The following is a 13,230-nucleotide window of genomic DNA, read 5'->3' as shown; positions in this document are numbered from 1 at the left end:
ACAAGCTGCATCTGACTATGTCAGATGAGCTAACAAAATAAGAAATTTATGGATTTGAAGATGAGGAGAAGTACATGTAATGTATTATATTTCATTCGTACTTTCACAGGGTTTTTAGGTGGAAAAGCACAGACACTAGTGGCCATAAACAATGTGATTTCTATAGGGGCTTCACGGCCAGTATAACTGTTGAGCCGTGCTTAACGAGTGCATAAACACTATTTTGGGTGAGTTAAATAAAACTTTTACTGGCCCATAATGGAAATTGTATTTTTATACATTTACTATAAGTAATTATAAATTATATTTAATCTGAACCAACCCCTATACGTTACTGACGGCTGGTACAGATCCAGAGTTTACTATGATACTGATTCGGGTGTAATAGCACAGTTAGTCTACAAGATCAATCTAATACAACGTTCAACGTCCCTCCAAATTACACACACTGAAGAGTAGACACCTCACCCTCCACGATGGCCTACTGCAGTCCACTGAAGTAATAGTCCTTACATTACCTACTCTCACCTCCTTTGGTTCATAAAATAGTAAGCTTTAAAAAAAACTACAAGTTTGCATTGTACACAGCTAAATTCGGTCCTGATTGATGTTAGGTTTATCTTCAAGTCTATATTATGCTTATTTTAAAAATTTGTTGATCAAACATCATTGACAGATGTGTGAACATTGTACGACTCTATCTGTGCTTCAGGTAGTAGGCCCGCGGTAGTAGCCGTCAACAAATGAAGTGCATTCTAACACTCAATTGTGTTGCACCTTTCTGGTGTAATGAATTCATATGATATTTAAATAATGCACTCACACCCATAAGATAAGTATATATTACATTTCATTGGAAAGTTTAAGACGTTCAAGGCACAATAGTCCTTATACGAATTACTAGTCCATAGCAAAGGAGCTCAGAGATTGCCATTTTATTTGTCAGCTCATACCTAGTGCAGGTTTTTTAAACAAAATTCTATGTTCTTAATATCATTTGCTGCTTGAGATCTAAACCAGTGCCTGAGACAGCCAGTTGCCATGTCATCATTCCTAACTGATCACATTTGGGCAGCCACACATTTATAAAAAACAGGGATGGTTATTGGCCAAAAATGTGAGTATTGGGCAAGTAAATACCTCTACCTTGAACAATAGACATTGCTATATACAGGTCTAATTTCGCGCACTGTATATATATCTCTAACACATGAATGAAGTGATAATTAAGAAAATTATATTGTCATATGTCAAGTATTTTGTTTGCATCATAATTTTGAAACTTTGAAACTTAACTATTCGACATTGTAACACGAACCCAAGGGAATGAAGAGAGTGACGCCGTGGAGTACCGACCACAGTATCTGCATTCACGGGTGGAAATTAAAGATCCGAGAGCACACACCATGTTATTCGACAATTATATAACCAACGTATACTATTTTATACTAACACATAATTTAAACCAGCTGTCTGCCTATTGTGAGTATTGATTATGAATTCAGCTTTTAAACTTTTCATGCTAATTCTACATTAGTTCTACTTAGTTCGAGTTATATCGATCATCACCTGCACCAGTGTTGATTTCCCACTTCCTGCCATTCCTAGCACGAGAATGCAGATAGGCGTCTCTGCAGTACCCGCGGCTATCACTTCATTGACATTGCTGCCAACAGGCAATGCTGCTCCTGCACCTGGTGTGTCTGTGGAGATTGGAGTCGGCAGAGATACCGAGCTCGAAGGAACATTATGTAATTCGCCAGGCAAAGAACCTTCAGTGTCACTTTTAGTTTTACTTACAGCAGAACTTGTCATTTTGAGTATGACTACCACGGTCCAGTACAGTCAGTTGACTTGACCGAGTCGTACAGTACCGGTACTAACTAAAATCAATATTACTTTAAGAACTATGGTAAAACTACAGAATAATGTCCAATCATGAGCAGATGACAGGACGATGCGACACTACGCAGTCAAGTAGACAGAATTATAATGCTGGAATTAGTGCCTTCTGTGTTTTTAGCGTGCAGCTATGATCTCCGGGGATACATTCACCGTTTGTGAAATAGGCGCTGACATTTTCTACTGCAGTGCCACCAGCCGTGACAATATAGAGACACCTAGACTTTTGGGTTTGAATACTACTTAATTAAACATCATTTTATACTACTTTTTACCATGGTATTGTTAAAATAAAAACAATTAAAAGTATTTTTTACTTTATTAAATTATTTTCATTCTTTACGTCGTGATCTTTACCTATCATCAAATAATTTATTTAACGATTTACAAGACCATGTGCGTTTCTATAGAGGGCGTACGTGTGCGACGGGCGTTGACTGTTCGGTGACCGTGATCGAAAAATCTTCAGTCGTGAAAATTTTGGCCGTTTTATACAAACATCAAATGTTCTAGTGCAGTTATCCGCTATTTCTTATGGTTTAAGTAGCGCTATACATAGCGTTCTCGTAATAGAACGGTACTAAAGATCATAGATTACAAATTATTGTATTTCGGCACGTCGGTCCATCTCGCCACCCGGTTTCAAAATGGCGTCGAAAAAGATGAAGAATGCGGACGAAGATTATGGTCGTGAGGATAGCTACCGCGTCGCCATCACTCCTCATGGAGCCGACGGTAAAGTACCAGGAGGGAAACCACAGTCCCGTAGAAAGAAGCCAGCTAAGAAATCAAAAAAGCAGGAGAAAGAAAATCTCGATGAGCTCAAGAAGGAGTTGGATATGGATGAGCACCAGATCCCGATGGAAGAGCTGTTTGACAGGTTAGGCGCAGATCTACACAGAGGGCATACAACGCAGCGAGCGCAGGAGATCACGGAGAGAGATGGTCCAAATTCACTGACTCCACCTAAGAGAACACCAGAATGGGTAAAATTCTGCTCGCAGCTATTTGGAGGGTTCTCGACGTTGCTGTGGATAGGTGCCATTCTATGTTACGTTGCCTATTCTATACAGGTTGGCACGGAGGAAGATCCGCAAGCCGACAATTTATACCTAGGTATTGTGCTGACAGCTGTTGTAGTTGTTACTGGATGTTTCTCCTACTACCAAGAAGCGAAGAGTTCGAAGATCATGGAATCTTTCAAGGACATGGTTCCTCAGTATGCTCTGGTAATAAGAGATGGTGAGAAGAGGACAATGCGAGCTGAGGAACTGGTTGTTGGTGACATCGTGGAGGTCAAGTTTGGTGACAGGGTGCCAGCTGACATTCGTGTCATATCTGCGCATGGTTTCAAGGTCGACAACTCTTCACTGACTGGAGAATCTGAGGCACAGTCCAGAGGACCTGACTGCAGCAACCCGAACCCATTAGAAACGCGCAACATTGCGTTCTTCTCTACCAATGCTGTTGAGGGAGTCTGCACCGGAATCGTCATCAACACCGGCGACCGCACCGTCATGGGTCGCATTGCCAACTTGGCTTCTGGGCTCGACACGGGCGAGACACCCATCGCCAAAGAGATTGCGCATTTCATCCACATCATCACCGGCGTTGCAGTCTTTCTCGGCGTTAGCTTCTTCGTCATCGCCTTCATCCTCGGCTACTTCTGGCTCGACGCCGTCATCTTCCTGATCGGCATCATCGTCGCGAACGTACCCGAGGGTCTGCTGGCCACCGTCACCGTCTGTCTGACGCTGACGGCCAAGCGCATGGCGTCCAAGAACTGCCTCGTCAAGAACCTGGAGGCTGTCGAGACGCTGGGCTCCACGTCGACCATCTGCTCGGACAAGACCGGCACGCTGACGCAGAACCGCATGACCGTCGCTCACATGTGGTTTGACAACCAGATCTGGGAGGCGGACACGTCGGAGGACCAGACTGGCCAGACGTTCGACAAGGAGGCGCAGGGATGGAAGGTTCTGTCACGCTGCGCCGGCCTGTGCAACCGCGCCGAGTTCAAACCGGACCAGAACGACCTGCCGATTCTAAAGCGCGAGTGCACGGGCGACGCGTCTGAGTCGGCTCTCATGAAGTGCGTCGAGCTGTCCATCGGCAATGTCGCCGCGATGCGCAAGACGATGACGAAGGCCTGCGAGATTCCGTTCAACTCGACGAACAAGTACCAGGTGTCGATCCACGAGACAGCCGACGACCCGCAGCACGACCACATCCTCGTGATGAAGGGCGCGCCTGAGCGCATCTTCGACCGCTGCGCGACGATCTACGTCGACGGGCAGGAGCAGCCGATCAGCGACGACTGGAAGAACGCATTCAACAACGCCTACCTGGAGCTGGGCGGCCTCGGCGAGCGCGTGCTAGGCTTCTGCGACCTTGCGTTGCCCGCCGGCGAGTTTCCGAAGGGTTACCCGTTCGATGCCGACGATGCGAACTTCCCCCTCGACAACCTGCGCTTCATTGGGCTGATGGCGATGATCGACCCGCCGCGCGCCGCCGTCCCCGACGCCGTCGCCAAGTGCCGCAGCGCGGGCATCAAGGTGATCATGGTCACAGGCGACCACCCGATCACTGCACAGGCCATTGCGAAGAGTGTCGGCATCATCTCGGAGGGCAATGAGACGGTCGAGGACATCGCGGCGCGTCTCGGCATCTCGCCGGACGACGTGAACCCGCGGGACGCGAAGGCGTGCGTCGTGCACGGCGTCGATCTCAAGGACATGACACCGGCGCAGATCGACGACATCCTCAAGCACCACACGGAGATCGTGTTCGCGCGCACCTCGCCGCAGCAGAAGCTCATCATCGTCGAGGGCTGCCAGCGGCAGGGCGCCATCGTCGCCGTGACGGGCGACGGCGTAAACGACTCGCCCGCGCTGAAGAAGGCCGACATCGGCGTCGCGATGGGCATCGCCGGCAGCGACGTCAGCAAGCAGGCTGCTGACATGATCCTGCTCGACGACAACTTTGCGTCGATCGTGACCGGCGTCGAGGAGGGCCGCCTCATCTTCGACAACCTGAAGAAGTCGATCGCGTACACGCTGACGAGCAACATCCCAGAGATCTCGCCGTTCCTGTTCTTCATTCTCGCCGACATCCCGCTGCCGCTCGGCACGATCACGATCCTGTGCATCGACCTCGGCACCGACCTCGTGCCGGCGATCTCGCTGGCGTACGAGGAGGCGGAGAGCGACATCATGAAGCGGCAGCCACGCGACCCGGTACACGACAAGCTGGTCAACGAGCGTCTGATCTCGATTGCGTACGGACAGATCGGCATGATGCAGGCGTCTGCTGGGTTCTTCGTCTACTTTGTCATCATGGGCGCAAACGGATTCCGTGTCGATCGTCTCGTCGGCCTGCGTGCGGAGTGGGACTCTAGGGCACTGAACAACCTCGAGGACTCCTACGGCCAGCAGTGGACCTACTCCAACCGCAAGATTCTGGAGTACACTTGCCACACAGCCTTCTTCATCTCGATCGTCATCGTGCAGTGGGCGGACTTGATCATCTGCAAGACCCGTCGCAACAGCATCCTGCAGCAGGGCATGAAGAACTGGACGCTCAACTTTGGCCTCTTCTTCGAGACGTGCCTTGCCGCTTTCCTCTGCTACTGCCCTGGCCTCGACAAGGGCCTGCGCATGTACCCTCTCGAGTTCTACTGGTGGCTACCCGCATTCCCCTTCAGCATTGTCATTTTCATCTACGATGAGAGTCGGCGTTTCCTCCTGCGTCGCAATCCAGGAGGGTGGGTGGAGAGGGAAACTTACTACTAGAAGGATCGCGCCGTGTGGTCATATGGCAGCAGCCGTCGGCGTTGTGGTACGTTTAGAATTGCATTGGTTTTGCACAAAGGTTTTAATTGACCGTTTAACTTTGTTCGGCCATAGCACTGTTAGGGTATTAGGGGACTTTTTAGGCAGCGGTATATATACCCATTTCCATCGTAAAATCGTAACAACACAGATCTGACCATGTACTCGGGGTGGGGGGAGGTTGGCTTCATATCACTGAGCCCTTGCAAGCTGGTATTGATTATTTGTTGAATCTGAGACAGCCAGTAGCCACACATGTAGTACTTAGTGGGACATGGTCTCCCCCCTGGAATATAATATAATTTAAATCTAGCAGTACATAATTCTGTTAAGAACAGTTGTTTGTAGATACAAGTTTACTGGTTAATTCTTAGTTAGTGTTGTTAACGTCTTACAGTTAGTTGGAGAGGCACTTTCACAAGACAGTAATCATGGGTACAGTTATAACATGTAATTTTATTGTTTGATTGATTTATGTTTATTCAACTGTTGATGAAAAGGTGAACGAATGAGCGAGCTGCTCCTCTTGGTGGGGACATATTATATACATATATATTATGCTTCCGCTGTAGAACCGTCTGGTTGTGATGTGTGCGCAACTTTGTTGGCAAGGCTGAGAGGTCATCAGTAGCAGTTTAAAAGTTACGTGTGCGCGCACACGTTGCACAGGAGTGGCTCTGCTATTGGTAAGCAATCGTGTTTGTATGAAAATGCAGTTATATATGCTGTTTGGGTAATGGGTTTAGCTTTTTAGGGGTATTTTAGATTTTATTTTTGACGTGTTCTTGTTAAATCGAGTTACAGGGAACGTGCGCATGCTTACATGGTTCTTCTGATTCTTGCTCTGCTCCCATAAACGAAATGTATCGCATTTTATTTGTAGTGGTTATTCTCATTTGCAAACAAGCCAAGTAAGCATATATATATATACAAGTAAGGCGGATAGCATAGCATACATTAGAATAATTGTTGATGTGCAGTTTTTTACTGGCTTCCTTCCCCTGAACCCTGTGCAGCTGTAAAAATAGTGTATACCTCGCTTTAATTCATGCCATATTAGAGCCGTGGCATCCAACATGCAAGTTGCATGTTGCCTTGTAGTTATCTTATATTGTTGTCACTCACTAAAGTAACCAAGCACAGCTTTCCAATGTTCCCAGTTGGCTAGCAATATTCAGGTGAATCTTCGATGTGTGGTTTAGCGTAACAAAAGCTGTGTTTTGATTACCACTTGTTATGAAGAAGCTTAAGGGTAGCCAGCCGAAGGAGCGCTGACGCCACCATACCGCTCAGCAGCACGAGTACTGAGACCTATTTGAGATGTTGGGGGCTACACGTGATATGTGCATGTGTGTGTGTTGATGTGTGTGTGTGTGTGTGTGCGTGTGCGTGTGCGTGTGCGTGTGTGTATGTGCTTGCCTATGTGCGCATGTGCGTGCATGCATGTCACCCGTTGTGCAAGTGTGACTGTGAGTGCATCTGTGTATGTGCACGCGTGCGTGTGCGTGCATGTAATCGAACGTGATGCTCATCCGCGTTATGTGGTATTGCCATGCTGAGCCGTGCATTGTGTGGTAATCCAATGCTGATCTGCATATTGTATGGTTATGAGTATACGGTTCTAGCATTCCTGTGTGCTGAGAAATGCGCAGTACCCGCACTTGCTTTGTCAAGGTATTTTAGTCGGAGCAGTAACCGATTATTTCTATATCAATAATAAGAGATCTGCAGTAAAGAATTGCTGTAATATTATACTGTTCTCCACCCAGGGTGGCAGATTTCCTAATTTTATGCACAGTAATTGAATTTATGTGGTGTAGTACAAAAAACGTAAAATGCACCAGGTCATCATAGGTGACTTAACACTAGCATAGATGAAGTTCGGTAAATCATGTTATCTGTCAAAGTCGGTGTGCAAAGCAGGGTATACAGTAGTTGGGCATCGGAGTTATAAATTGTTAAATTGATGGAATTGTCAAAATGATTGATTTGTAGGCCAGGCTAGGGTATGAAATGTATAAATCATTGATCCGTTTAGGAAAATTAAGCCTGGGATATGTGTAGCCTAGCACGTTCGCAGTAGGTTTGTACAGCCTCTGAGGGACCACCGTGTTTGCAGTGCACCGTACAATCGTGTAACCTGCACTTGCTGTTCCATGTACACCGACCCTGCCAGTAGTTATCAAAGCTCCAAGTCAAAGTTCCTGTACATATCTGCATGTGGATTGTTTGAGGGACAGCCCAGGATCTTTTATTGTTATGCCAAATTTGACACGGAGGGTTGATAAGGCTGGAATTGCTTGTGTCTTGTAGTTAATCGTGTATGTAGACTTGTCTCAGTTTAAAAGTTGCAATACCTTGTGTAGTTTTATCATTATATCTTTAAACTCATTGTTTGAAATATCCGTGTTTTTTTCAAGTTGATTGTAATACTTATCGTCATCAGGAGCGTATAATGACAAATACTTTATCATTATATGCTCCTGCGTCATGTAATGCTCCTAACCATGTTATTTGTTGCGGTGGAGTTTTTCTGTTGAAAAGTTTGTCCGCTCGTAACTGGTTCGTGTGATTCCATGGGGCACTAGTACTACTGTTTCTGTTTCGGGGCGTTGAATGCATCATTCAGAGAGTTGAGTGTATGTCACGGCTCATCTTTCCACTTAAAAGCGTTTGCTGGTGTGTTTTTTGCCGTGCCGCTTGATCTTAATTTAGAACGTATACAGTATACGAACACTTGTGCCGTGTCACGTCGCTTCCCCGTTTCGGAGCATAGTCGTGTTCAGCTGCCCTGCCCGCTGCGTGGCCTCATCTCGTAAAGATCTACATTTATATCACACACTGCCTGCATGACTCGAACCCGGCGTGCTGCGGCGTACGTAGACGCGGGCGTGGCTTCTCAAGCTCGCTGAGTTTCTGTTCTGTGTTTGTTATTAGGGACGTCGTTGCTTATCATCGACGTTCTGCTAGGCACCGCCAGCCAGCGCCCGCCCGCCACGCAGGTCTGTCACTCACTCACGCGTGCGCACGCGCAAGACTATCTGCATGGCGGGCGGGCTGGCAGGCGGGCCAGACTTCTTGAATCTCAATTCACGCTGCATGCTCACCGTTACGATGATATTTACTCACATTTTCACAAACGTGTCCGGTTTGTTGATTTTTATAGTGTTTCAGCACACGAACAATCTGAAGGTGCAAGTCTCTGTATTGCTTTTATAGTGTCAAGAAATGGATTTATGATAGCACGTCGCTGGTATTGTTAATGACTGGGCCGATCACGAAGCTCATGTTGGTGATATTTAATGATGATGATAGTTAACTGACACATTTATGGTTTCATTTAAATTATAGATGTTAGTCTCCTTAGATGAGATTTAAATTTTATCAGAATATGTTTGTTTTTATAATCATTTGGAACACTGATTGTACATGTGTAACATTTTGTTGCATGTAACGAAATGGAATACGAAATACTCAACGCGGTTTACATAGAAGCCGTTCCAAACTGTGAATCTCATTAATATTTTTTGTCAGAATCTTTGCCACAGACAGTTGCTTATCAACGCTGTTAATTACTCAACTATAGAAAAAATATGTTTTTATTAATTTCTGGAATTACTCACATTCCGTCGTCGGCGTCTGTGCACGTTAACTACAGTGAACTGTATCGGAGGCGTTCTATGTTCCAACTTTACAGTAATTGTAGAAGCGAGATGTTGTTACGAATGCCGCAAGATAGTGTTGTATTCAGCACTATCCAGCTTGTTTACATTTCTAGTTTAATTTGATTTTTACTGTACTGACAGTATAATGGCAATAAAGGTCATCATTCTTCATCTTGATCACTACTTTAATGTATGTCGTCTGCGCTTGTCATACATACGGTCACACAACAAACGGTTACTGGGAATAAACGTTCAGTACTGGTGCAGCAGGTTGTACTAACTCGAGAAGAAGGGCTATATCTGGAGGGAAATGGAGCGGAAGGCGACCAACCGAGCGACATTGAGGTGGTTAATAAATGACCTATGCCGTCCAGGAGACTGAAGGCTTACAGAGAGAGACTGGTGCAGTGGCAGTGATGCACGCAATTTTGAGCTGAGTTTGTATTGTTTGTTATATTTGCCTTTATTTTTACTGTTTTTTTATGGTTCCTCCACAGGGCACGCAATTTATAGGCATACTGAACACGCATACTGGGAACGAAACGTGTATCGTCAAGGTTGCTGCACGTCTACAATAGACATGTCACGCCGGATGCTTTGCAAATATGTAGAATGCTTTTCAAGGCAGGATAGCGTGAGCCGTGACTCGCATCCTGTCGCTGTGGTCTGCAGTTTTTATCAAAGGCCATACTATTGCAGCAACGTACATGTACCACTTACATATTTTACCGAGACGTGCTTGGGATTTTCTTTGAAAACCTACATTTGCTGAAAGATCAGTGAGTGTAGAACATAACTACACACTTTGACGTGGTGGTTGAACAAGGGGCATAATCGTAGACTAGTTCGCCGTCTTTTTTTACAGTTACAATACTTCGTACAATATCGATAGCCGAAATGTCAGTCACGCCCCGAGGAAATGCCAACCTTCGACAGTGAAAATAATATAAGGTTTATTAGAAAATATCGAGTACCAAAATTCCATGGGGTGTGTTGCAATAGAAATCAATCTTTTCCTGCGTATGAGAACCGTATTTGATATAAATATTATGTTGTGGTTCAAACCCTATCTAACATGTAACAAACGATGACAATTTTACACTGCCATCGTTAGTAACAACATCATTGCGCTTCCTTCGGTACAGTGCGATACATTTACTTGCGCTGGTATTTCCGGTTTAGGACCAGATATTCTTCCGTCTTCCCACTCTTCGACGCGAGTTTAGACGGATTCCAACGTCCCCGTAGGTGCCCCACAGCAATAATTTGCAGTAATAATGTTTCTGGAGCATTAGAAATGTGGAGCAATCAGAAATTCTTTAAACAAGTCATGGGCTAGTGTTCACTTCAAGTTCAACCACTGTTAAGTCGAGACTCCAGCCGAGGTACGGTCAAATAAATAATATTGTAATATAATAAGTTATAACCTCATAAAGATATATAAAAGATTAGTCTTCAAAGTCCAGTAGACTATATATCGAAGAATGAGAGATACAAAGTTGATAAAATAAACAGATGAACTCCACGGTTTGCAGTAGAAAACAGTAGAGCTCAGAAGTACAGTAATTTAGTATAAATTTGAATAATATTACGACATGCAACGCGCAGGCGCATAATACTATTAATAGCTAATATAATTCTACTTTAGGTAGTCGACTACACCTACTACCTAACCTTAACGCTAACCCTAACCCTAACACTGACACGAACGCTAACCCTAACACAAACCATTGACTGACTCAATTTCTTATATAGGTAATATATCTTACAAAAACAATCTGTGGTGTTTAACGAAATACGCAACGCATGCGCATGCGCGTTGCATGTCGTAAGAATAGTCCAAAAATAATTCTTACGACTCGTCGTAAGAATAGCCACTTCCTATTGTATAACTATAATAAAATAATATTGTTATGCGTATATATGTTGCAAATCCAATACAGCAGGGCATTGTTCTCACAGCCGTCTCGGGATACAGTACAACTCGACTCCATGCAGTAGAGGAAATGTACCTACGACTAGAGACTAGAGTGCAAAGAAGAAAGGGTTGCATTCATGTAAATTTCAGGTTTGGGTTGGGTGTCTCGTTCTCATACATTTATATTTTATGCATCATCATCAATTATCGTCATCAGCTTGCTCACGCCGTCATAGTTGTAGCCATCAATTCATCGTCTCATCAATTCAATCATGTCATCATTTGAAGACTAATCTTTATGAGGTTGTGGGGTTATTTCGTGCCTCTAAGTTGAACCCAGTAGGAGCTTTAGCCCACTAGCATTAGGTGCATTACAGAACCAGGTGTGCCATAGATATTATATATATGATAGATATATATGATATCGTTCTCGTAGCTAGGTTCCCCCATACACACACATGCACGTGCGCTCTGGCACGCACACATGCACACACACACTTATACTCAATGGTTTATTCTAACACTAAAATGATGGTAAATACATAGAAATTGTATTTACTATGAAATATGAACTTTCTATTGCCTAGTAATTCCACGTCAACGCTATTTAAATACTCATTTACCAGTTACACACAAGTTCACTGCATGTACACGACTATGCACAAACTCACAGAAAGATAGATCGCATTATTTGAAGGACATGTACGGGAAAGTATTATGCAATAAATAGTGCATAAACATGAAGATATTGGTAGTAAATGCAATTTGTGTTTATTTACCATCATTTTATTATTGAAATGGCCCAACTGCTCGTGCAAAAATAAGCACATGCAATCTATTATCGGGTGTAAGGGTGGGCGCTGCAACTGTATGTAATGTATGTACTACATTGTACTACATTGTACTACATTACATGTATGTACTACTATATAGCTGCGTTCACACGAGGAGAAAAGTTGCGTTCACACGCTAAAATATACGCGGCTTGCTTATAGCCGCGATGCTCTGATTATAGCCGCGATGCTCTTGATTATAGCCGCGAATGCTACGGCTTGCTAAGCGCGGAATCATATTCCGCGCCAACTAAGCCGCGTATATTCGGCACCACGCTGGCCGCGTATTGATTGTCGTGTGAACCTAGACTGCTACCCGTTCGCTGCACGACGTTAGGGTAGCGTGTGGAACTGTCGACCGGGTACCAGTCTATATTATACCGCGCTAGCTAAGCCTCGAATCTCGTGTATCTCGTGTGAACGCATTTTAACCGGACTTAGCACCAACTAAGTACGGTACCAGCTAAGCCGTGTATACGTGTGAACGCAGCTTATGTAATGTAAACTATTGAGATAGTCACGTATAATATGGGGTAAATTTCATCCTGCACCCAATGATAGAATCGTGCAATAGCAGCAATACGTGGCAATTTATTTGAGTTAGGGTTGTATGGCTCTAGCACGTACTATAGGATACATTACAGAGCAGCAAAGGTTATATATAGTTAGATTAGGGTAATAGGGTTAGAGGATGATATTGTGGAAAGGCTCAGGATTCGGCCTCGTGGAGGTGATGACTAGCGTACTGTACCCCAATCTTTTGATTGACGGTCAAGCAAGGTCATGCACCTGCTTTACTACACCATACTACTTGTGCAGCATTTAGCCTTGGTCTACCAGTCTAGACAGCAGGGTGGAACGAAGAGTTTTGCTGGTTCTCTAGCAAGTTTACCTGTGACTTTAATCGCTGATCAAATTATTATAGCGCTCGTTTACTTTTGTTTTATTGATGGGTATCGTAATACGTATGAATTATTTATATGTGCAGTGAAGCTACATTACTATAGCAGCCTGTTTAAGTTTACGAGTAGCGTTTTTTGGTTTAATTTATGGTTCAAAATAATTCAATCATTATAGCATGT

General features: G+C 44.5%; 2 protein-coding genes across 2 annotated transcripts in view; one reads left to right on the top strand and one right to left on the bottom strand.

Annotated features, from left to right (window-relative positions):
• The window catches only part of LOC106820869 (GPN-loop GTPase 1-like), a 4,896-nt gene extending 3,081 nt beyond the window's left edge, over positions 1-1,815 (bottom strand). The window contains exon 1 of the mRNA XM_014825466.1: positions 1,570-1,815. Coding sequence (XP_014680952.1) covers positions 1,570-1,815 — 246 coding nt within the window. The remainder of the gene's footprint in view (positions 1-1,569) is intronic.
• A 499-nt stretch (positions 1,816-2,314) lies between these two features.
• LOC106821019 (sodium/potassium-transporting ATPase subunit alpha-B-like) lies at positions 2,315-9,574 on the top strand. The gene has a single exon (XM_014825658.1). The coding sequence runs from the start codon at positions 2,550-2,552 to the stop codon at positions 5,691-5,693; it is 3,144 nt and encodes a 1,047-aa protein (XP_014681144.1). The 5' UTR covers positions 2,315-2,549; the 3' UTR covers positions 5,694-9,574.
• Positions 9,575-13,230: the final 3,656 nt, after the last annotated feature.

Source organism: Priapulus caudatus, unplaced genomic scaffold (genome assembly GCF_000485595.1).
Source record: "Priapulus caudatus unplaced genomic scaffold, Priapulus_caudatus-5.0.1 Scaffold3, whole genome shotgun sequence".
Taxonomy (NCBI): domain Eukaryota; kingdom Metazoa; phylum Priapulida; class Priapulimorpha; order Priapulimorphida; family Priapulidae; genus Priapulus; species Priapulus caudatus.
The sequence above is the reverse complement of the archived record's forward strand: the minus strand, read 5'-3'. Positions and strand labels throughout refer to the sequence as shown.

Excerpts from the sequence above, each read along its gene's own strand:
- LOC106821019 (XM_014825658.1), top strand. The coding sequence starts at position 2,550 with ATGGCGTCGAAAAAGATGAAGAATGCGGACGAAGATTATGGTCGTGAG.